Source organism: Hippopotamus amphibius, chromosome 9, assembly GCF_030028045.1.
Source record: "Hippopotamus amphibius kiboko isolate mHipAmp2 chromosome 9, mHipAmp2.hap2, whole genome shotgun sequence".
Lineage (NCBI taxonomy): Eukaryota > Metazoa > Chordata > Mammalia > Artiodactyla > Hippopotamidae > Hippopotamus > Hippopotamus amphibius.
Window position 1 is genome coordinate 38802255 of NC_080194.1, and position 22333 is coordinate 38824587.

The 22333-nt window shown below is 37.8% G+C and overlaps 3 protein-coding genes across 3 annotated transcripts; all 3 read right to left on the minus strand.

Moving 5' to 3' along the window:
- Positions 1–548: 548 nt before the first annotated feature.
- Positions 549–1526, minus strand: LOC130859976 (olfactory receptor 52P1-like). The gene has a single exon (XM_057747641.1). It carries the CDS (start codon positions 1524–1526, stop codon positions 549–551), a length of 978 nt encoding a protein of 325 aa, XP_057603624.1.
- Positions 1527–5577: 4051 nt separating this feature from the next.
- LOC130860803 (olfactory receptor 52D1-like) lies at positions 5578–6555 on the minus strand. The gene has a single exon (XM_057749373.1). It carries the CDS (start codon positions 6553–6555, stop codon positions 5578–5580), a length of 978 nt encoding a protein of 325 aa, XP_057605356.1.
- Positions 6556–11824: 5269 nt separating this feature from the next.
- LOC130861619 (olfactory receptor 52H1-like) lies at positions 11825–15552 on the minus strand. The gene is made up of 2 exons (XM_057750664.1): positions 14634–15552; positions 11825–11856 (listed from the first exon to the last, which is right to left on the minus strand). The coding sequence occupies exons 1-2, from the start codon at positions 15550–15552 to the stop codon at positions 11825–11827; spliced, it is 951 nt and encodes a 316-aa protein (XP_057606647.1).
- Positions 15553–22333: the final 6781 nt, after the last annotated feature.

Consider the following 22333-nt stretch of genomic DNA (forward strand, 5'->3'; position numbering starts at 1 on the left):
TCACACCCCTCAAACTTTCACCACTTACCACTTCTCCTTAAACACACAAATATGAGGGTGAGTCAAAAATTATCCACACTGGTTATATTAAAACTTCTATAAATTCTACAGCCAGAGTGCAGATAATTTTTGACTTGCCCTTGTACATTACATACGAACACCAACATACACCTTAGCCTTGATGTGGTAAAGTGGTGACCAAGTTATGGTTTGCTCTTATGTTCTCTCCACATGGAAACATTCCGCTGTATTTTACTTGTGTTCAGTGTGTTATTGTTCAAAGTGCTTGTTTTTACATGCATGATCACATATAATTTGTCCAAAATCTATTTCGGTTATGGAGGAATATGTCATTACTTTTATTTAACAGAGGATAATTGCCTTGCTTTGAAATTAGTGGGAACAAAGGGGTCTCCTATGTGTTAGCCTGTCTGTCCAAGGATTTTGGCTACTAATCTGCCAGTATGACATATTTTTCCCACGAGCCAATTGCTCCAGGAACAGCATCACCTGATTTATTTTTTCTCTTACCCACCAGTATTGAATAATCAGAGAGTTTTCTGATCATGAATAATGTTTATAAATTCCTTCCTCCAGCACTTGTATTTGGCCAATTTATCCCGAAACTCCTTGGTTTTCACTGCATAAATAATAGGATTGAGCATTGGAGGTACAAGGAAGTAGAGGCTGCCAAGAATGGTGTGCATATGGGGTGGAATCCACTGGCCAAAGCGGTGAGTGAGGAAAGAAAACAGTGAGGGGGTGTAAGAGATAAGCATGACACAGATGTGTGTGGTGCATGTGTTTACTGCTTTTTGGTGGGCCTCCTTAGAAGACAGCCGCATTATAGCCCGGATGATCAGCACATAAGATGAGGCAATAGCTGAGATGTCTACCCCAGCAACCAACAAGGCCACCACCAGACCATACACCCTGTTGACTGTGGTGTCCACACACACCATCTTCACCACAGCCATGTGCTCACAGTAGGTGGTGGGGATGACATGCTTGGCACGAAAGGGCATCTGCTGGAGGAGGATGGGCATGGGGAGAATGAGCAGGATGGCTCTCACTAGACTTACGAGGCCAATGAGCCCAACGCGGCTGTTGGACAGGATGGTGGCATAGCGCAGGGGCTCACAGATGGCCACATAGCGGTCAAAGGCCATGGACATGAGGATGGCAGACTGCAAGGCAGAGATGGAGTGGATGAAGAACAGCTGGACCAGGCAGCCCTCATAGCTGATGTCACTCTGGCCAAACCAGAAGATGCACAGCACCTTGGGGACGGTGGTTGTGGACATGCCCAGGTCCGTGAGAGCCAACATGCCAAGGAGCAGGAACATGGGCTTGTGCAGGGAGCGCTCTGTGGAGATGGTGAAGAGGATGGTGCAGTTCCCAAGGATGGTGACAAAGTACATGGAAGAGAAGGGGATAGAGATCCATCTGTGTTTGTCCTCCATCCCAGGGATGCCTTGCAGAAGGAAGAAAGAGGGATGGCCCTGGGAGGCATTGCACCCAGTCATGCTGGCCCCCTGGTGGCGCACCTGGGAAGAGCAATGCAGAAACTACTGAGCCTGAAATTTAAAAAGAAATCAAGGTTTTCAAACTAGAAACAACAGTTGGAATATTAAAATACACAAAAATAATTCTGAAACCATGATACATATATCCTATAATGTAGTAGTGTGGTATACTGAGTATTAATAATATGGCATAAAAGTTAATATCTGAGAGAATGTTTTATAGCAAATACTTTATTAAGGACAGATTATTTACTATTTATTATCAAAACATGTCATTAAACTTATAAGAACACATTGCACATATTTTAATGTATTTTCACTTAAAGGCTATAACAAAATGTGAAGCAAACATAGAAATACAGAGAAAAATTGACAAAATATCACATACTTTTCTCACCAAACAAAAGATCAAATAGGTCAACAAAAAACTATTTACAAAATAAGAGAACTTAAAAACTTACAGTAGAATTCTTATTTAAAAATTAAAGAATACATATTTACTGCAGGTTTGGGAATTGTGGGAACTGTACAATGATGAATGAGAAGCAGGTAATGAGATTCTGATCTCCTGAAACCTCAGAAGTGAAGCTACCAGAATGTGAATACAAAGCCCACACTCATCTAGGACCACTTACCTGAATGTGAGGCAACAGGAGAGCGGAAAGCTAGTCCCACACACCGTCTTCGAATGTGCACATGTGAGTGTGTACCTGTAGGTGTATCTTAGCAAACATCCATATGGCTCTTGGAGAGCACACTCATGGCCCTGCATCTCTCCACTGCTCACCTTCAGGCACATAGAATCCATGTTGTTGCTCTTTAAATAACTTAAATAAAGGCCCCCAGGGTGCCCAGAATTAGCTCTTTGTTATTCCCTCACCCCCTAAACACACTCACTACTGCTATTATTTGTAAGTTGGACCCTGAAGGTTGCCCTGAGCTCCCAAATGATAATGCTGGTTGACCTTAGGGATGTTGGGAATGCCACAGTTGTTGCCAGTCCTAGAGGAGCCTGAGAGAGAGGGATAAAATTATATCTGAGTCTGGAACCAGATTAGGGGTTTGCAGTTAGGGTGTCCTAAAGTCCCTCATCCCCATATATGTGTGCATCTGAGAGCCAGAGAGGCTTTGTTTCCTGGCTGAAATAGTCAAGCTCATGAAGTAGTCAGAGGTACAAACCCCATTGTTGACACCCTGGTAAAATACTGTTAGCAGCCTCAACTTCTGTCTATCTCTCATTGCTGTCTGACTTTCACTCTAACTTTTTTCTCAGCCTAATAGTTTTGCTCCATACTACCCAGGGCATTTTCTTCCATACCCACCCCCCTCAATTAGCACCCACAGCCTCTCATGTCCCAGTATCCTCTCAACCTCTGAGTCCAGACATGACCATATTTCTTTTCTCATGAGTCCAGAGGAAGCAAGGTATTAAAGTTCATCAAAAAGTATGTTGCCAAGTCCATTATAAAATGCACAAGACAGAACAAAACCATCACAAAGTCTTGCAAAGATGTAACGGAAGTGGGATTCAGAGAGCCAGAATCTAAATCCTGACATAGTGCAAGTTCTGCTTACAGACAGGATCTGTAAGGAGACTTTGTTTACAGTCAGGTGTCAGTAAGAGTGAAAGTGGCAAAGGAATTGAGTGACAAAGTAAACGTTCTGGGTCAATCAATACATTAACAGAAAGGGTACATCCGCATAAATGGGCAAACATAGATGCACCTGCTCATAGACACGTCCACTCAGCTTTCCTGCAGAAGCTGTGGCTCTACTAACATGCAGAAATCCTGGGCTCAGTCATTTGTTTTTCTCTCTGTACCAAGGTGGTCCTGAGGGGTTATAACGACAGGTAGCAACCAAAACTAATCACTTCTTCCTATCCCTGCTCCCCATTATTATATCCTTGGTGCTGTCAAATACCTGAACACAACTACTAAAGAAACTTTTCTGGCATAACATGCCCCAAATTCCATCAAGCACCTTCTATTATTAACCAGAGGATGCTTACCTTACCTTAGTCAAAACTTTTAACGTTAACTTTCTGGATAATCACACTACTCTGGGATAACAGCCCCCATCTGATTTCTCCCCAAATCTTCTATCCCTCTCACTAACATCATATTTGCACATGGTGGGCATATATAAGCATCAAATTAGTGAAAAAAATGAATGAATAAGTAAATAGTGTCATTTAAACATGAGCTAATTATGTATCCTAGTTCTGAGATTTTATACACTTTTGTTTTCCTGTGTATATAGAAAACAAAAGCACAACTATATTTGAAGACTATACCTTCTCCTGAAATGTATTTATAAATTCATGGCACATCCAAACACATTTCAATGATTTGTTTTGATTGAAATCTTGCCAAAATGATTCTGAAATTCAACTGTAAAAACAAGCGTTTGAAGATAATAATGATAAAATACAGGGGTGTTTACCTAATATTCTTACATAAAGTTATTTGTGCAGTGTGCCTCAAGGGATTATATTGAGGAGTGACATTTCTGGTGTGTAAGATATGCATATCTCTAACTTTGCTAAATACTTATAAATTGATCTTGAAAGTGGTTTATGCATATTTTGTATCTCATTGGCAGTGAATAAGTATTCCTATTTCTCTACATCCTCACTCATTTTTAGTATTATCTGATTTTCATTATAAGTATGTGCCAATCTGAGGAGTGTAAAGGTGGTTTTTATTGCATTTTCCTTAGTACTCAGATGGCTTAGGTTTGTTTTATAAATTTATTGGCTATCTATATTTCTTCTGATGAGTGTATGTCCTTATCTTTCACTATTCCTATTTTTCCTATTTTCTTCATTTTTCATATCAAACTTTGTAATATATATTCATTTATTTTGATCTTTTAAAAATATATTTCGATTAATTTCTTAATTGTTTAACCTATTGGCCATGCACATTTCTGTTGGGTTAATTTAAAGTACCATATATTTTGTTGCTATTACTATAAATTTTAAAATATGTATTTCTAATGGCAGCTTTACATAAAAATGTATTAATTGGGGGTTTTGTTTATTTACTTCGAATTCAGCAAATTTCTTGAAATATCATTAGTTCCCAAAATCTATCTTTAGAGTCTCATGGGTTTTCCTCTGTATAAAATTCATGTCATTTGTTAATAATGATATTTATCTTTCTTCTTTTGTGAACTTAAATCTCTATTTCTTTTTATTGTTCTATTCTGTCAATTTAGATAACATTAGCAGGAAACTCTGTGTCCTGGGAATTCTAATGTACTCAAAGTGTTGTTGACTAAATGAGGTCAAGTAAAGGTCTGGATGTGTCCATAGTGACCCACAAAATAATTTGTATGTAAAGTTTATTGCTCGGACAATATCAGGAAAAATGCAAAGGTCGCTGGTCATAAAGTAAATATATTAGCTACAAAGTGTCATTTTGAAGTAATTTGTTGAGAAATTTGTGCTGTGGCTTTCCCATTGACATATGTGTTTCCAGACTTCTCACAATAAACCACCCAGCAGTCATCTTCATCTATTTCAAATCTAATTCCAGATCCCAAGGATCCTGAGCTCTCACAGCCATCTCTGACATAGGGCTGACACTCTTATTGCAAACCGTCTTGGTCTAAGAAAGTGTAGGAAATCAATCAATCAATTAATCAATGTGTGTGTGTGTGTGTGTGTGTGTGTTATTCTCAGTTTCATAAGGCTGTAAGTAAATAGTTCTTTCTTGACCACTTTTCCTCTACTTCCTGTACATGGGATTTCTGTAGGTAGAGAGAGTAACTCTCCACAGTCCTTACTATCAAATGTACTACACTGCCTCCTGACCTTTCTCTAGGAAGATTCAAGACCTACAGGCCCATGAACAGCGCATGTAATAACTTAATAGGAAAATGATATTCTATATATTTAGCAGATATAAATAAATTGTTCTAAAGACTTCAAAAACTCTCAGATAATACATGGTACTGACTTGCTGGGATTAGCAGAAATAGCAAGCTCTAGTACAAGTTTAAGAGGCACTTGAGAAAGTAAGAGATTAATTATAACTTTATCTATTCATCCTTGGGGTATGGAGACAGTTAACAACCTCCTCCCCATAAAAAAGCCAAATATTCTCAGGCGGATCTGTTTGGTGTTAATGCCATAGACCAAGGGGTTGAGAACAGGGGGCACGAGGAGATATAGATTTGCAAGTACGATGTGGACATGAGGAGGTACGTGCTGGCCAAAGCGGTGGGTGAAAAAGGAAAAAAAGGCAGGTACATAGAATACAAGAATCACACAAATATGAGCTCCACAAGTGCTAAATGCTCGGAATTGGGCATCCTTCGAGGACAGGCGCAGCACAGCCTGCAGGATCAGGCCATAGGAAGTGGCAATGAGGACCACATCCATGCCAGTGACTGAAAGTGCCACAGTGAGACCATAAATGGTGTTGGGCTTGATGCTGGCACAGGCCAGCTTGGCAATGCCCATGTGTTCACAGTAGGTGTGGGGGATGATGTGATGTCCACAGAAAGGTAAGCGTTCAATGAGGATGACAAAGGGGAAAACAAAGAGAAGGCCGCGGACCACACATGCCAGCCCAATCTTCCCAATCACCGTGGCACTGAGAATGGATGTATAATGAAGTGGACGGCAGATAGCCACATAGCGGTCAAAAGCCATGGCCAACAGAACAGCTGATTCTGTAGCAAAAATTGTATGAACAAAAAACATCTGGGTGAGGCAGCCATGGTAGGAAATTACATGGGACTTAAGCCAGAAGATTGTTAGCATTTTGGGCAATGTGGTTGAACAGAGTACCAAGTCAGTGAAAGAAAGTAGGCACAGAAAGAGGTACATTGGCTCATGCAGAGTTCTCTCCTTCATGATGATGTAGAGGATGGTTCCATTGCCAACCAGAGCGAGGATATACATGGAGCAGAAGGGGATGGCAGCCCAAATGTGCTGGTCTCGCATCCCAGGGATTCCAAGTAGAATAAATGTGGAAGGATGGAAGGTAGTGTCATTGGGGACAGATGCAGAAACCATAATGATGCAGAGAATTGGGCTTTATCTTCCTATAAGTTATTAGAAGATGAAATAAAGTCATCCTAGATGCAATTTATTCCTCTTACAAATCCATTTAATGTCTTACCTTTCTTCCATTTCCACCAGTTCTATTCCAATTCATGCCTTCCCCATTTCTTTCCTGAGTAATTGAAATAGTTTGTAACTAATATGCCCACTTCTATGATTTCCATTTTCCAGTGAAACCTCTCCATTTCTGCCTAATATTCTAACGTGAAAATCATCAACTATAATACAAATATAACCTTTTTTAGTGCATGCTGTGGAGAATATCTTGTATTATCCTTCTCTGGTCTACCTTCCACCACTTTACATCTCATACTGGGCCCTGGGACACTGGGCTACATCGACAGAGTCCCCTGCCCTCTCACTTCTGGTTGGATTTGGTAATGGGAAACACCAGTGGGAGACTGGAGGGAGGTCAGGGATTTATTCCTTTAGCTCCTTTCCAGCAAGGTTGCTGCAAGATGGACACATCTCTCTGCAAGCAGCCTTCTCTGGCTCCAGTTTTCTCTTTCAACCATAGTCTCCTTTTGTCCCTTTAGTCCAAGGGTTGTGACAGTGCCTGTTGTCATTAACCCAAGAAATTCACAAGCATTTACAATTTTCTTACACTTACCCACACCTTTGAAAGTGGTTTCCATGTTATGTATGCTATGAAGAAATGGATACGTAAGACACTTCCTATTCAGAGAAATCTCCCCTGAGGAAATGAGTTTTCGTCTCCATATCTGAGTCTTCCTCAAATTCTTCAAGCATCTCTTGCACAACTCAGTTTCCAGGATTTCTGTTTCCCTCTTTATGTGGTCCGTTCTGGAAAATAAGAGACAAAAGACTAGATTCAGACTGCCTGGGTTCAAAATCTGGTCTGATTGTAGTTATTTGCTAACTGTATTATCTTCAGCAAATATTTTATTATTCTCAGTCTTCAGTTTTCTAATATAAAATTCAGATAATAATATTTTAAGCTTTTTCAAATAATTGAGAAGAATCATGTCAAACATATAATACCGTCTCTATATTTTAATAAACATTTGCTACAATACTCACTGATATTTCTCATGCTTTTGCAAATGTCTGAGTCAATTGGTTTAACTACGTACTTGCCTTTCAGAAGAGGAAACTTTATTTAGTTCCTCAAGTTGAAAGACATATTGGTCTTTCTTGAGCCTGTAATCCATAGTTGAAAGCACTGTGGTCTCACCCTCTTTTAAATCAAGAACTATTTTCAGAGGTATCCAAGACCAGTCCTCGGTTAGCTGGATAGGTAGACTCTCGAAAGATATGAGATAGATGGCTCCTCAATGATCCCAATCCCATCAACATGGCAATGTCATTAATGTCCCCTCATTAATGTCCCTTGGGATGAAGACACAATCCTGTTATTTGGATCCTTCAAAATAAAAGAAGTGTGCTCTGTGCTGCTACCAAGAAAGAGTATAAAAGAAAGAATGCATATCTTATTTCTGTTAAAGAAAGAACTTCTATTAGGCTGTTCAATAAGACAGTCATCTGATTTTGCCCTGGGAAGGACAAATAGAACCTGGGGATACTGCAACAGGGATTCCTAGATTGGCAGAGTTCTAAGTTTTCCTCATGGGAAATTACAGGACAGAATTAGAGAATTAGATCTGGAGGGTACCTGTTGTCCTCAGACATGGAGGAGGTTGGAAATCAGATGAGTCTGCTGATACCCTAGGCTTTCTGAGGGCACTGTAGGGTCCTAGGTGCTCAAGAACAAGTTCGCTTTCTAACAAATGTTGAAAAGCATTTACTTTGCTTTACTCCTGCCTGACTGGCCGGACTGATATGAGTGAGAACAAGATGCAGAACAAGAACAAGACATTCTGACCTCATCATTGCTTTAAGAAAAGCTGCTCCTAGATATCTATCTGAATGGCTTGTTTTGAACCCATAAGGAAAATAGCAAGAGACTAAAATCTCTAACTGCAACAAAACAATTGAAATAGGAATAAAATAAAGACTGATCGTTAATTTTGGTATGAAATAAGGCTACCCAAATACTTGAGGGATTCAAGAAAATGTACCTCTTATAATAGAGTCAGGGGGGCAATCTGAGATGATCTCTAGAGCAGACAAGGACATCAGTATATGTGTGTTATCATTATCCCTCTATATCTCCCCCTACCTCTGATTCTGGCTTTACGAACAGTCCTCAACTTCTTTCTGTCCATCCTTTCCATTCAACACTCACCCCAGCCTTTGTGGTCAGCTGCACTGGTGAAATCTTGATCCAGCGCAAATAATGTAGTTCCAGGATCTGAGATTTACTCTCATTTATCTCTATACTATGAAGGCTTTTTAGACCCAGTGGGTCTATGGTGTGGCTCAGAGGAGCGCTCTCAGCTGCTAAAAGTAGAAGTGAATTTGCAAATAAGACCTCTGGGGAAACATACCATCATATCAGAGTCTTCTCTTAAAGGCTGGACATTTTTTCAGCCAGGAGAAGGGGTCATCACTGTCATACAGTACGTTAATACTTGCTTAGCCCTTGGAGAAAAGATGTATTTTGCCAAATTGTGTCAAACTGTTGGGGAGGGAAATTCAGGGAGAAAGGAGGAGACATGAAATGGGGATAGACTGGGAAGAGATGTACCTGGAATTGGAATCTGCACAGTTTCCTTTGGTTGCCTTATCCAGTAGCACATATCAACTGTTCTCAAGAAAATACTCACTATGTTTAATCTGAATTCCTCCAGGTTGACCTTGAGCTTGAGTCTTGATTCTCTTTTAACATATTGTGTCTTCTTTTGGGTAACTTTTGTTCTTTTCTCTCTCATCTAATTGTACCAGATGATAAGCTACATACTCAAATGTACGCTGGTTACAGTCCAGTGTAAGATACATGCTTCTTCAACAATGAACTAAGGAAATTACATGCTTGTCTTTTGAAACATTCTTCATTATTCTCCATCAAACTCTCACTTGTGTCAAGTATCTACATATCCTGGAAGGGAAACCAAAATTTATGTTGGGTTGATTGGGTCAGGAGAAACTCCTATAAATTAAGGCAACATGGAAAGTGTGTACTTGGGAAATACATGAAAGGAAATAGTGGCATTTCCTCCCAGAATAGGACCATTATCTAGAATTATCCAAGACTAGAGCATATCCGAGCCAGGGGGATATAGCATTCCGAGAAAGTAGACAAGGTAGACTCAAATTCATTTTAGGCGTACTCATTGGGCAGATCTCACGTAATTGTAAATCTTAGTTATCCTGTCACCGCTCTTCTCCCTCCCATACCCCAAACCTAAGCATCTGACTCATTGGTATTGAACTATTGATATAAATACATATTCAGTGCACAATAATATTCACAAGTTGTGAGTTTCATGCAAGTTACTGTGTAAATTTGTTCAAGATTTTTAGAAAGTGATTTGAGATTAAGTACAAAGAAACTGAAGGGCCTTCCCTGGCAGTCCAGTGGTTAAGAATCTGTGCTTCTACTGTAGAGGGCATGGGTTCAATCCCTGGTCAGGAAACTAAGATCCCGCATGCCGTGTGATATAGCAAAAAAAAAAAAAAAAGAAAAGCAAAGAAAAGAAACTTAAGAAATGATTTACCTTAATCTAGTGCTGGTACACAGAGGAATCTATTTTATACAGGAAATAGAGCAGATGGGGATGAGACAGATGTAGATTTGATATCCCAGCTCTGATGTTTACTAACTGAAAAATTTCAAATAAATTTAAAATTTTCAGATCCTCAGTTTCCTCATCTGTAAAATAGAGCTATTAACTTAAAGTTAGTGGTTCCAAAACTTTACTGTACACTGGAAACTACTGGGGCTTTCTAAAAAATGCTGATGCCTTAATCCTACCCACAACCATGCTGATTTAACTGATATGACATAAAACCTAGGCATTTATAGCAGGTGAATTATCAAGGCCCTGAAGGAGACTATACTTGATGTGTTTGAGAAGATTTAAGAAGGCAAGTATGGCAAGAGCAAGGGGGTCAAGAAAACATAGTAGTAGATGAGACCGGAGACAAACAAGTCAAGGTTCTATTAGATCCATAACAGAGATTTCTCATTCTCATATATGTCTGATTTATCTCTCCTTTCTATATATGTGCTTCTGATGTATTTAGATGGGGCTAGGTGACTGGTTATGGCCAAACAAGGTTAGAATAGAAATGGCAAGTGTCATGTTACAGAAAAAGCACAATAAATTGTGTGTGTGTGTGCGCGTGCGTGCACACGTGAATGTCTGTGTGTGATTTAGGGAAAGGAAGGAGGGTAAAAAAGAGAAGTCATTTGTACTAAACAGTAATTCTAGGAATGAACCTTAAGTTAATGACTGTAAGGAAGAGAAAAAATGAGGAAAATGGGGAAATGTGAAAATGTAATGTGATCAATTTATTATCAATGCACTGAAGTTAAAGAATTGTTGAAGTGGGATTCAAAAAAAAGTGAATTGGAAAAACAGGAGGTAATTGGTCAGGAATTGAATGCCTAAAATTTAGATTATTAATAATGTGTGTATATATATATATATATATGGAACACACATTCTAAGGCATTTCCAAAGAATTAAATAGATGAGTTAGGATTACTAAGAGGTTTGGAGAAAAATTCAGAGTACTGAGAGTCAAATTGTTTCAGTTATTTATCATTGCACTACAAACTACCCTCAAAAGTAGTGATTTAAAACAATTTATTATTATCTGTTATGATTCTGTAGACTTACTAATAATGTGGGCAGTTATCATTTGGGCTGTCTCTCACATGACTGGAATCAGATTTTTGATAAGGCTGTAGTCATGTCTAAGCTTCATTAGAATTGATGCAGTTGATTCCGGCTGTTAACTAGGAGCTTAGTTAGACTGTCAATCACATGAACTCTCCATGTGGTCTGAGATTCTCACAGTATAATGGCCATGTTCTAGAAAGAGTGTCCAAAAATGCAAATATCCAAATACATCAATGAGGAAGATGTAAGATTTCTTATAGTCTAGTGTTGGATATCCTGAAATGTCACATCTGTTGCATTCTTTTTTCCAAAGAAGTCTCTATGGCCAGCCCAGATAAGATGGGGTAGAATTAAACTGCATCTCTTGAAGTGGTGGCAAGATCATATTGCAGAAAAGTACATGGGAGGCAAAATATTGTTTTGGCCATTTTTGGAAAATAAAACCTGCAGTGGTGTACCCTTATGCCACAATAATGACCTCCTTCTACGTGCAAAATACATTCACCTCTTCCCTAAGATTCCCAGATCTCGTTCATATTATGGGATTAATTCAAAGACCAGGATCTCAGCCTCTAAATCAGGACAAAGTGTAAATAGGACTCCTTGGGTTCAGTTCCTTACACATAGACCCTTGAATGCATTTCCCCTCAAGATCTGTGAAGTAAAGAAATGAGAAAGAAATCAGCTGCCTACATAGGCAACATACCATGGTGATATACAGATAGGATAACTGCAATAGATACTCATATGTAAAATATTGGGAGAATCATCTTACAGTCACCAGTTCATTGTAGCTTTATCCAGCCAAAGATAAGTATTACCAGTTTCTTAATAAGAACCCAATTCTGCTCCCTGGGAATGATTCCCCATGGCTCTTGGCTAACCTTTAGGTAATTAGCCCTATATTCTATGTTATCTTTGCTTCTCAATGAGAAATGACTTGTGTTTACATCTGAATACTTCTCTCAGTCTATTTCCAGACTAATAAAGTTGGAGACCTAAAAGTCCCTTCTCGTTTTGCACTAACTCTGTCTCTTTTAGTCCAAGCTGACGGTGCTTATGTCTATATTTCTCTTAAAAATTGTGATTTTCTATTAATCTTTTAGGGCTTACCCTGTTAGACAAAAGTCACACCCACAAATATCTTCCAGATTGTCACCAGTCTGATTTTGCCTGAGAGTTATGCTTCTCTGGGGAGATTAATTAAGATTCTTAGAAGCTTCTTTGTCTAATTGAAAACATTTACTAGGCATATCCTTAAATATTTCTCTATTCTTACCAAAGGATCTTACAGACTTATCCTAGAGATGATATTATATCCTGAGGCCATTTTTTTATTTTCCTTTGAGAGTCCTTTGTCATTTGGAGATGCTTGGGGAAATTTTTTTTTTAATTTGATCCCAGACAGTCTTGACTCCTTTGCATTTACCCTAATAATGATTAAACACTGAGTAGTTTCATTTTAGCTTATATCTCTTTATCTGTACCTTATCATAAGTGACATAAAAATAATGTTGGTATTTTCGGTATTCTGCTTCAAAATCTCCTTGGCCAAATGCATCATTTAATTAGGTATATTTTCTGCTTTTCAGAGTATTGCAAGTATAGTATTATCAAACTTTCTACAACTACATAACATTCATTCCATTTTCTCCAGCCTCCAGTAATAATTTTCTCATTGTCTTTCAAGACTTCGTTAACAGCCTCCTCAAGGCCCTTTCAACTGCTGTCTATTGCCTTATTCCAAAGCTAATGTTATATCTTTCAGGTTTTTTTCTACATTAACACTCCACTTCCTGTTACCAATTTCTGCATTATTTATCTATTGCTGCATAACTAACCATTCCCATGTTCGTCGGCTTAAAACAGCAAATTATTACTTTTCATTGTTCTATGGCTTGGCTTTGATTAGATGAATAATACTGTCTTTGGGTTTCTCATGCGTTACAGACAGATGTCAGCTGACATCCCTATAGATACCTGGCCTCAACTGGACTGGATGTTCTAGATGGCTTACCAGCATAGTTGGCAGTTTTTGCTGACTGTTGGCTGGGATCTCAATTGGAGCCATTCACCAGAATATTTGGATAAGGCTTCTTCACGTTGCTTGGGATACTTATTGCATAGTAGTTGGATTCTAAGAGGGATCACACCAAGATCAAGTATTTCAAGAGACCCAGCTGGAAAGAGCAAAATGCTTTATAGCCTAACCTCAGAAGCCTCGAATGTCACTTCCACTGAATTCTGTTTGCCAAGAAATCCCTAAGTCTAGCCCAGATACAAGAGAAGTAGAATCAGATTCCAATTGTTAATATGGGAATGTCAATTCACATTGCAGAAAAGTGTGTAGGGTGGAATATGTTATTAGTGTGGCTATCTTTGGAAAATACAATCTACCACACCAAATTATTAAAGGGTCATTTCTGTGGACATTAAAATCGTCAACAATCATGATAAGAAATTTTTATGCCAGAAGCCAAAATTCTTCAAAAACTGCAATAAGTATAGATAACTGATGATATATTTTGAAGATATGAGTTTTCCAGTTGTGGAATTTTAAGTGGATAAATAATACTAGGCAAGAAGTAGTTATGCTGAACATAAAGAAGAACTATGTCACTTCCAGGTCCACGAAATTACTGCAAGAACCAAGTCTATGGGTTTTTCAAAGGAACGGGACTTCTGATCTGGAAGGATACAAGATTTCTAAGGTATCAGAATCACACAGAGAACTGTTAAAGAACCCAGAACCCCAATGAATTACAATCTAGCCTGGGACTCTACATTTTTGCCAAGTTCTCTCAGTGATTGTGGTACCAACCGATGTTGGGGAGCCACTTTTTAGAGTACTGAGATTCCTAGATGATTCTTAAAAGATGGGAGTCAATTGCTAGCTTTTATAAATCTCACCTGGAAAGTGTCCTACAACGATATCCCAAATTGGTAGACCTTTACTTATCTCTTTTAACCTGCTTATGAGAATAATAGTCTATCCAAATTATATATGACCAACATCTTATGCCATAAGTCTCAGAAATCTACTTCATAAAGGGATAGTAATTTTTCAATGATCCATCTTTTCAGGTAGACACATCTTCTTCAATGTTTTTTGTCTCCCTACTTAACATCTACTTCTTGTCTTGTCTCATTGCTTCCTACAACTCACAGTGGGTTTCTAGGATTTCATAAAAATTTGTTATCATTGCAGATATTCTAGCTTCGAAAAAATTAAATGTATTCCAAAATTGACATGATCACCTGTTTCCTTTCCCAGGTTCTCAATCTCATGTCACTGGGTCCTTTTAAGGAAGAAGAGTGGGATGATCTTTTCCCGAATCTGCTTGGTCTTCACCCCGTAGATGATTGGATTGAGTGCAGGAGGAATGGCTACATAGAGGTTGGCAATCAATATGTGGAAGGACTGAGGGATATTGTGACCAAAGCGGTGAGTGAGGACAGAGAACATGGCTGGTGTGTAGAATATAAGAATGACACAAATATGGGAACCACACGTGTTGAGAGCTTTGTGGCGGGCAGCCCAGGATGCAAGGTTAAAGACGGCATGAAGGATGAGAGTGTAGGAAATGCCAATGAGGATCAGGTCTGATGTAACAGTCAGTACAGGCACAGAAAAGCCATACCAGATGTTGATGGAGATGTCCGCACAGGCAAGTTGGGCAACGCCTATATGCTCACAGTACGTGTGGGGAATGATGAGTGTTCGGCAGAAAGGCAGTCGCTTTAATAGAAACACACACGGGAAGATAATACAAAAGCTCCTACCGACAATACCTGTTATAATCTTAGTAATAATCCGACGGGTGAGAATTGTGTTATATCGTAGGGGAAAGCAAATAGCAATATAGCGATCAAATGCCATGGCTAGAAGGGTGGCAGAATCCACGGCAAAGCTGTAATGGAGAAAAAACATCTGAGTAAGGCATCCAGGAAACGTGATTTCCTGAGGACCCAGCCAGAAGATGCTGAATGTTTTGGGCACACATGTGTTAGACAGGATGAGATCTGTAGCAGCCAGCATGGAGAGGAAAAAGAACATGGGCTCATGAAGGCTGCGCTCCATGGAAATAAGATAGAGGAGAGCACTATTGCCTACAAGGGCCACAAGGTAAATGATCAAGAAGGGAATGCCAATCCAGATGTGGAAATGCTCCAGCCCTGGGATTCCCAGCAGGATGAATGAGCCTGGATTGAAGCTGGTGACGTTGAAGGTGGCCATCATGGTCTTGGATTGGTTGTGTCTCACAGACTGAAAATAAAAAGTTCAAAGCTGATTGTTAACATGATCTACAGCCACCCACCTCTGAGCCTTCTCCAGTATCATCCCCTCACTTTCGGCTCTTGAAAGTATTAAACCATCCCTCTTCTCATCTCTTTACTCATAAATATCAAGTTTCTAGTTACAATTTTAAGTCATAATAGAATTGGTATCAAAATAATTTTTTCCCAGAGATACAAGTCCTATAACTCTGAATCAAGCCCTGCCTAGCCACCAGCAATCCAGGAAGTTTTCTAAGAAAATATGTGCTAAAAATAATATTAGGCAGAGAAACAATCACTAGCCAAGGATTTAGAACAAAGTTTAATGTAAAGTCCCAGTGCTGGTGAATTGGAATAACAACTGTAGGGTCCCAAATGGCTGAAAAGGCAAGCTTAATGTCTGAAGCCAAAGCAGACCGTGCCGTCTCTTTACTTTTCTCTCCACACTAGAACACCTGCGCTGGTTCTCATTAGCATTACAGAAAAGTTCACCAATATAAAGAGGAGACAAAGAATAATCTGCCTTAAATTCTAAGATTTAGGTAATTTAATTTGCCACTTCAGATATTCCCAGGTTGGAGAAGTTTTCAAGCGATGACATTCTCCAGTAACTTACTATGTCAGATTTGTCTTGGTGAAAGAATAGAACCCTATTCTCAACCCTGGAAGAAAACTATCCCTGCAGGGGGAGCCCAGTCTCCTGGCAACACTATGCAATGACATTCTTGCCCCTACCTAACCTATATAATGACTCACTCTTATGAGACTTCATTGAAACAGTTGAGCCTTTCTTCCAAAACTCTCTTATTTTCTGACATGACACAGACATCTTTTTCTCCAGCTTCGGTAGTCACTAATTTTTCTTTCTACCTGTTCTTGAGTGTTGAAATTTTGCAGTGCTCTGTCCATGTCTACAGCCTTCTAGGTTGACAAACTCCACCTGGGTGATATCTCTAAATGCCATGACTTTGCGACTCCTATGTTGAAGATTCTGAAGTTTATGATTTTGAATATATTCCTTTCTCCTCAGCATTGGAACTAGTCACTTTATGCTTAACTTTGGAACTAGTTATCCTATGCCTGCCATCTTCTCTTAGAAACCCCACAAGTGCATCCAGCTTAGCATGTTCCAAACTATCACATTTCTTTTTGTTGCCCCAAATCTGTTTCTCCTACATGTTTCCCAACTCAGCAATTGATGGTGTAATACTACTAATTTCTCAATCTAAAAGCCTTGAAATTATCTTAATCACAGTTCCCTCATACACAATCATCTCATTCATCTTTCAAACAATTATCATGATACAGGTGTTCACTCCCTAAGTATCTCTATATTACATCCATTTATCGCTGCCCTTGCATTGACTGTTCTATCCTACATGACATCATCTCTCAACAAGAGTTCTGTGTAGTTCTCCTAACTCAAATACATCCATTTTCCTTGAGCAGTTAAAGGCAGATGCGATGCAGAGTCTATCCTAACTAGAGAGAAAAAGAAAATGGAAAGACTACAATCCCAGATAGGCAGAAATGGCAAGGCTGGCAGTCAGCAGCTGTGAATATCATCTGTGCTCAAATCTAAGTAGGATCCGTTTCATTAAAAATAGATTCAGTTAGAGCAAAGGCCAATGCATTGAGAAGCATAATTACACAGGAGGCAATAAATTATGTGACAAAAATAGCACAAAGACTAATCCAAATGAAAATGTATAATTCCGTTAATACTTATTCAAGGTATTCTTATGAATCACTAAAGCAAAGCCCTTTGATTCAGCAGAAAAAATGACAATGGATATGAACAATCAAGTCTTGTAAAAATAAAAAAATAAATTCTAATCTTTAATACTTATATAGAATATTCCCAGTTATAAATAAACTCAAAATAAAACATGAATGAGGTATACTATCAGATTAGAAAAAACTTAGACAGATGGATGATTTCATTGATAACGTCCAACTCTGTAAAAAGTCTGAGGAAAGAAGAACTGTTATGACTATTTTAGAAGGGTTTACTGTGTAACATTCTTAGACACTAATTTGGCAATATGTATCAAAACATAAAATGCACACATCCATTGCCCCAGTAGTTCCAAGTATAGGAATATTTCTAAGATACAGTTATACAAATGAAAAATTGGCACCAGTATTCACAATAGCAACATTTATAATATAATATGTGAGTGAACTTATAATATAAAAAAATGAAAATTGAAAAGTTGGCACCTGTTTAACTTTCAATATGGGAAAGGCTAAAATTTACTGTATGTTAATCTTATGGAAGAATATACAGCTGATAAAAAGAATGAGGTAAAGCTATGTGTATGGGAATTAAAAGATGCCAAAATATATCTAAATAGAAAAAGGCAAATTACAGTATAATGCTAGTATGTTATTATTGTTGATTTGGTGTTCATGTTGGTATTTGCATTTAAATGGCTGGAGGAATATTCGTCAACTCGTCTAGGCAATATTTACGGGGAGAGGTTTTCAGGGTAGGGTGAGGAAAGAAACAAACTTTTAACTTCCTATATATGTAATTTGTTTTATAAAACAAGCTTTTATCAAATTAAAATATTAAGAAATAATTACTGACAATTATTTTATATATGTAATGGAACATTATCAAAATCCACCTAAGATTTATATTTAACTGGTAATATAATTTCAGAATATTTTAAAAATCAGTAAAAAAAATGTGAGGAAAATAATTTAAATGATAGTAAAGAAGAGTATTATGTCACTTATGAGTTAAAGATAAAATGGCTTGATAAACTTGAGTATACTTATTAATGCATAAAAACATAAAATAAATTAAACATAATAAATTACATAGTAATTTATTAAAAAAATAATAAATTAAAATATGTAGTGCTGGCTCAAGAATAAATATACCCAAAAAGCAAAATATATAGCCCCCAAATCAATCACAATTTTTATACTATATGCAATTGGAGGAATCAAAATCAGTGAGAAAACACTGAATCATTCCACAGATAGTTTGGTAATTATTTGTTGTTTATTGCAGAAAAAAATGTAGCTAGATCCACAATTCACACCAAGTACAATAAAATTCCTCCTGAATCAAAAAATATATATATAAATCAAATCACAATAAAACCTTTAAATTGCATTAAAAAGATATGTATCTAAAATCTATACAAGGATGATGTTTTTAAGAAATACATTTAGGTGAATAAATAAGCAACAAACATTAAGGAAGAAAGACAAAAGTGTAGATATAGCACCAACAACATCACTAAATGGCAAAACTTCAAAAAGTAACAGAAGCTACTTAAAGATGCAAAATTTTAGTCTTAAACTCATTTAAATTGAATAAGAAATGGTATACAACATATAAGAATAGTATAAATATTACCTATTGCTGCATAACGATAATATTTTATCAAAAATTGGAAATTGATTATTTTAAAAAGAGAAAAATGTAGTAAATATAATCAGTAGAATTGAGTCTCTAAAGTCACAAGTGAATTACATAACCATGATGATTAAAATCAAGATGAAAAGATAAAAATACTTTCTAATGATAAAAATATATATTTTCTAACAATAGTGGTACTTCAAAAATTAATTCTAATGTTTTGACAAGTAAAGTAAAACTGAAGATACTAAGGAAAATACAAATTAACAAATATGACTCACGGATAATCATAAAACCTAAATTTAATTTACAGGAAATATTAAGGAAATGTTGTCAGAGACCGAGTCCCTATCTCCAAATAGTACCTAAACAATTTAATCAACTATATCATTTGATATTATTTTTAAAGACCAGATATTTCATATAGGATACAATTGATTTCTGAGTGTATAGGAAACCAGAAAATCTTCTATGTTTAGTATAACTATTTTATAAACATTCAAACAATATTTTTTTAAGTCCTAATATATGCCCAGATGGAAAGAGAACGCATTCTGTAAACAAGCACTAGAGTATGATAATTACTGCAGTGAGGTAGACAATGGCAGCCTGAATGGATGTCACAGAGGAGATTAATAAGCTGACTTCAGAGACAGAAGACAGGATTGGTAGAACATGTCAATTTACAGAGGGGTGATGGAAAGAGGAGTAGTAAAAGAAACATCAGTGCTTTTCCATCTCCATGAACTTTAAGCAAAGTTTGTTTTGTTTTTTGTTTTGTTTTGTTGTCTTCTACTTTGTCTCCTGATTTTACAGAACAATTTTTAAGATTACTCAAAATATGTCCATTTGTTTACTATCTTAATAAGGTAAGCGAATGAACATTAACTTAAAGACATTAACTGGTTATGTGACTAGTATCCACATCTATAACTCTTGCTGGCGTACCTCATCACTGAAGAATCTGCATACAGCTCAAGGTTTTCTACTTAATCAGACCCCATAGCCTTACATTATTGGCATGTAGTTCCTTGATGCCACTTTAAAGATCTTCAGTGATTTCCTTTGTCCAGTCTGAAACAAGTTATATTAACTAACGTCAGATTCCAGATGAGAATATCAAAGTGGAAAAGGCTATAACACTTCTCCAATGTCAAATGTGAGAAAACTTTGGTCCAGCAAATATGTCACCCCTAATTTGACTTTCAGCTTCTGGGAATATTTTTGTTTGAATTCTTTTCCACTTATGTTTGATCTTGGACATTTTTTCAGCTTAATATTCTCTCTTTTTCTAGATAACTTCCACTCATCTACAGTATACAGAAAGCTTTCCTGAACAATATCCACGTTAGGTAATATTCCCAGGTATACTCCTGGCACTCCATGTTACACAAACAGAGCATTTATTACACTATTTTCATTTGATTTTACTTAGATTTATCCCTTAATAAATGGTAAACTTTGAGGACAGATATCATGTCTGCTAATTTCATTGTTTTATCCCTATATCAGTGTCTGCTGCAGAGCGTTCAATAAATACTTGTTGAATAAATGAGTAACAGAGGGCCCGCTAGACTTCACACTCATTAGCTTAATCATCCAAATAGTGTTCTGAATGCAGTTTACTCATGTTCCCACCCTGCCATTCACCTTCCTCTCCCTCAGTTTTCACCCTCACGGCCTACCATAGCACAAGGTTGGCTCCTACACTTCAACTCTGAAAAATGGAAGATCTAGAAAAGCATGAAAATTTGCTCCCTGTAATTAAATACTTCCAAACTAAATAAGGACTCCCACCAACAGACCTAGGGAATCCATAGACACTACACACTACTGAAAGATGGTCTGAAAGGAAAGACAGAGCTAGACGTGAAAAATTAGTACAACATTCCTCACCCACTTTCAAAGTGGATACAATGAAAAGGTCCCTGGCTTTACTTTTTCCATTCTTTGCTGAAACTACTCAGTTGTCACTAACAATGCATTTTTTTTTTATTTGATAGTACTGTCTCTGTCTTTGATCATAGTCCTGCTCATCACAGAATCCTGAATAGGACTTTGTCTTCAGCACACATTCTATTCCCACCTTTTTTACTGGCCTCTGATTGATCACTGAGCATTTTCCTTCTCTTTCCTAAGGCTAGGTATATTGCAATGACACACCTTATATCTGCACATGCTCTGTCTCCTCCAGCACTAAGTTAAGTATAGGATAGGTCCTTCTGTAATATCTTGATCATGAAATATTATAACCCATACCTTGTCTTTATTTCTCTTTTTATGCTGTGCACCTATGTGAAGATCTCCCCTCTGCCCCTTTTGGGGAAATGAATATCTATGGTTGGTCCATGGGTCACAGAAGGACTGTTGTAAGACCCATTCCAGAAAGCAACTGTTCACCTCCATCATGTATTTATTTGTGCCCCTCCATGGTGTGTAGGATAGGTAGATATCTTAGTGTTTGACCCCATCATCCCCAAAGAAAAACAAGACACTTATTCAAAAATTTACTCACAAATACGAGTCCATGTATATACATATAAGACAACCTAGAAGTCTCTGAGATGGCAGATCAAATTTTAATCTCCAGATGGCTGGCCCAGTATGGTACAACCAGTCCTAAGTCTATCATGACAATTTATTCTCTTTACATTTTTTTATATCCTTAGCATTTAACATTTTGACTTTCAGAAAAACCTAGAAACATTTTGGGAAAAGCAGTGGGAGGGGCTCAGAATTAAGCTCCTAATAGATAATTCTCTTTAATGCCATTCTCTTACCATAAGTGTCAGCTCTAGAATCTATATTCAAAATTCTAATCTTGGCCTTTCCTATTTCTTGAAGCTCATTCTTTCCCCACTTTCATCTCTTCTTTCCACCACCTCCATTTTTTTTATCAGCTCTACTCCCTACAAGCTTTGTTCCCTAATAGGTTTACATTGCTCACCACCAGCTCATACCTTGGAGGTTTTGGCCGTGGAACTGTTTTGCAAAGGTAGGGTAAGAACTGGAGACTGCAGAAACACAGCAAGCAAAAAACATACCAGAGAACAAAAGAAGCAGTCCCAGGGTCAGTAATAAGAGACACCACAACAAAGGGGACAGACATAGGATCGTGCTTATAGTAGAGAAGAACAAACACAGTGCCCGGAGGAGTGGAGTGAGAATGTACTTCCCTTGTCTTCTCCAGGGATTAGAGACAGTCAGAACAGAGGACCTCTGAACAAGAGGGAAGTATGGGCCTCAGGTCCCAAGGCCCCAAGCCAATCTAGGACATGAGCAAGGATCCAACCAAATTAACACTTTCCCAGCTTAGGAACTGACACCTCTGCTCATGTGAGTGGTGGCGTGGTAATTCTGGAAT

What these genes read in the sequence shown, in the direction of transcription:
- LOC130859976 (XM_057747641.1), bottom strand. Translation starts at nt 1,526, where the DNA reads ATGACTGGGTGCAATGCCTCCCAGGGCCATCCCTCTTTCTTCCTTCTG.
- LOC130860803 (XM_057749373.1), bottom strand. Translation starts at nt 6,555, where the DNA reads ATGGTTTCTGCATCTGTCCCCAATGACACTACCTTCCATCCTTCCACA.
- LOC130861619 (XM_057750664.1), bottom strand. Translation starts at nt 15,552, where the DNA reads ATGATGGCCACCTTCAACGTCACCAGCTTCAATCCAGGCTCATTCATC. An exon ending in GCAGATTCGGGAAAAGATCA is followed by an intron (nt 11,857 to 14,633) that starts TCCCACTCTTCT and finishes CTTTGAATTAAT; the next exon opens with CCCATAATATGAACGAGATC.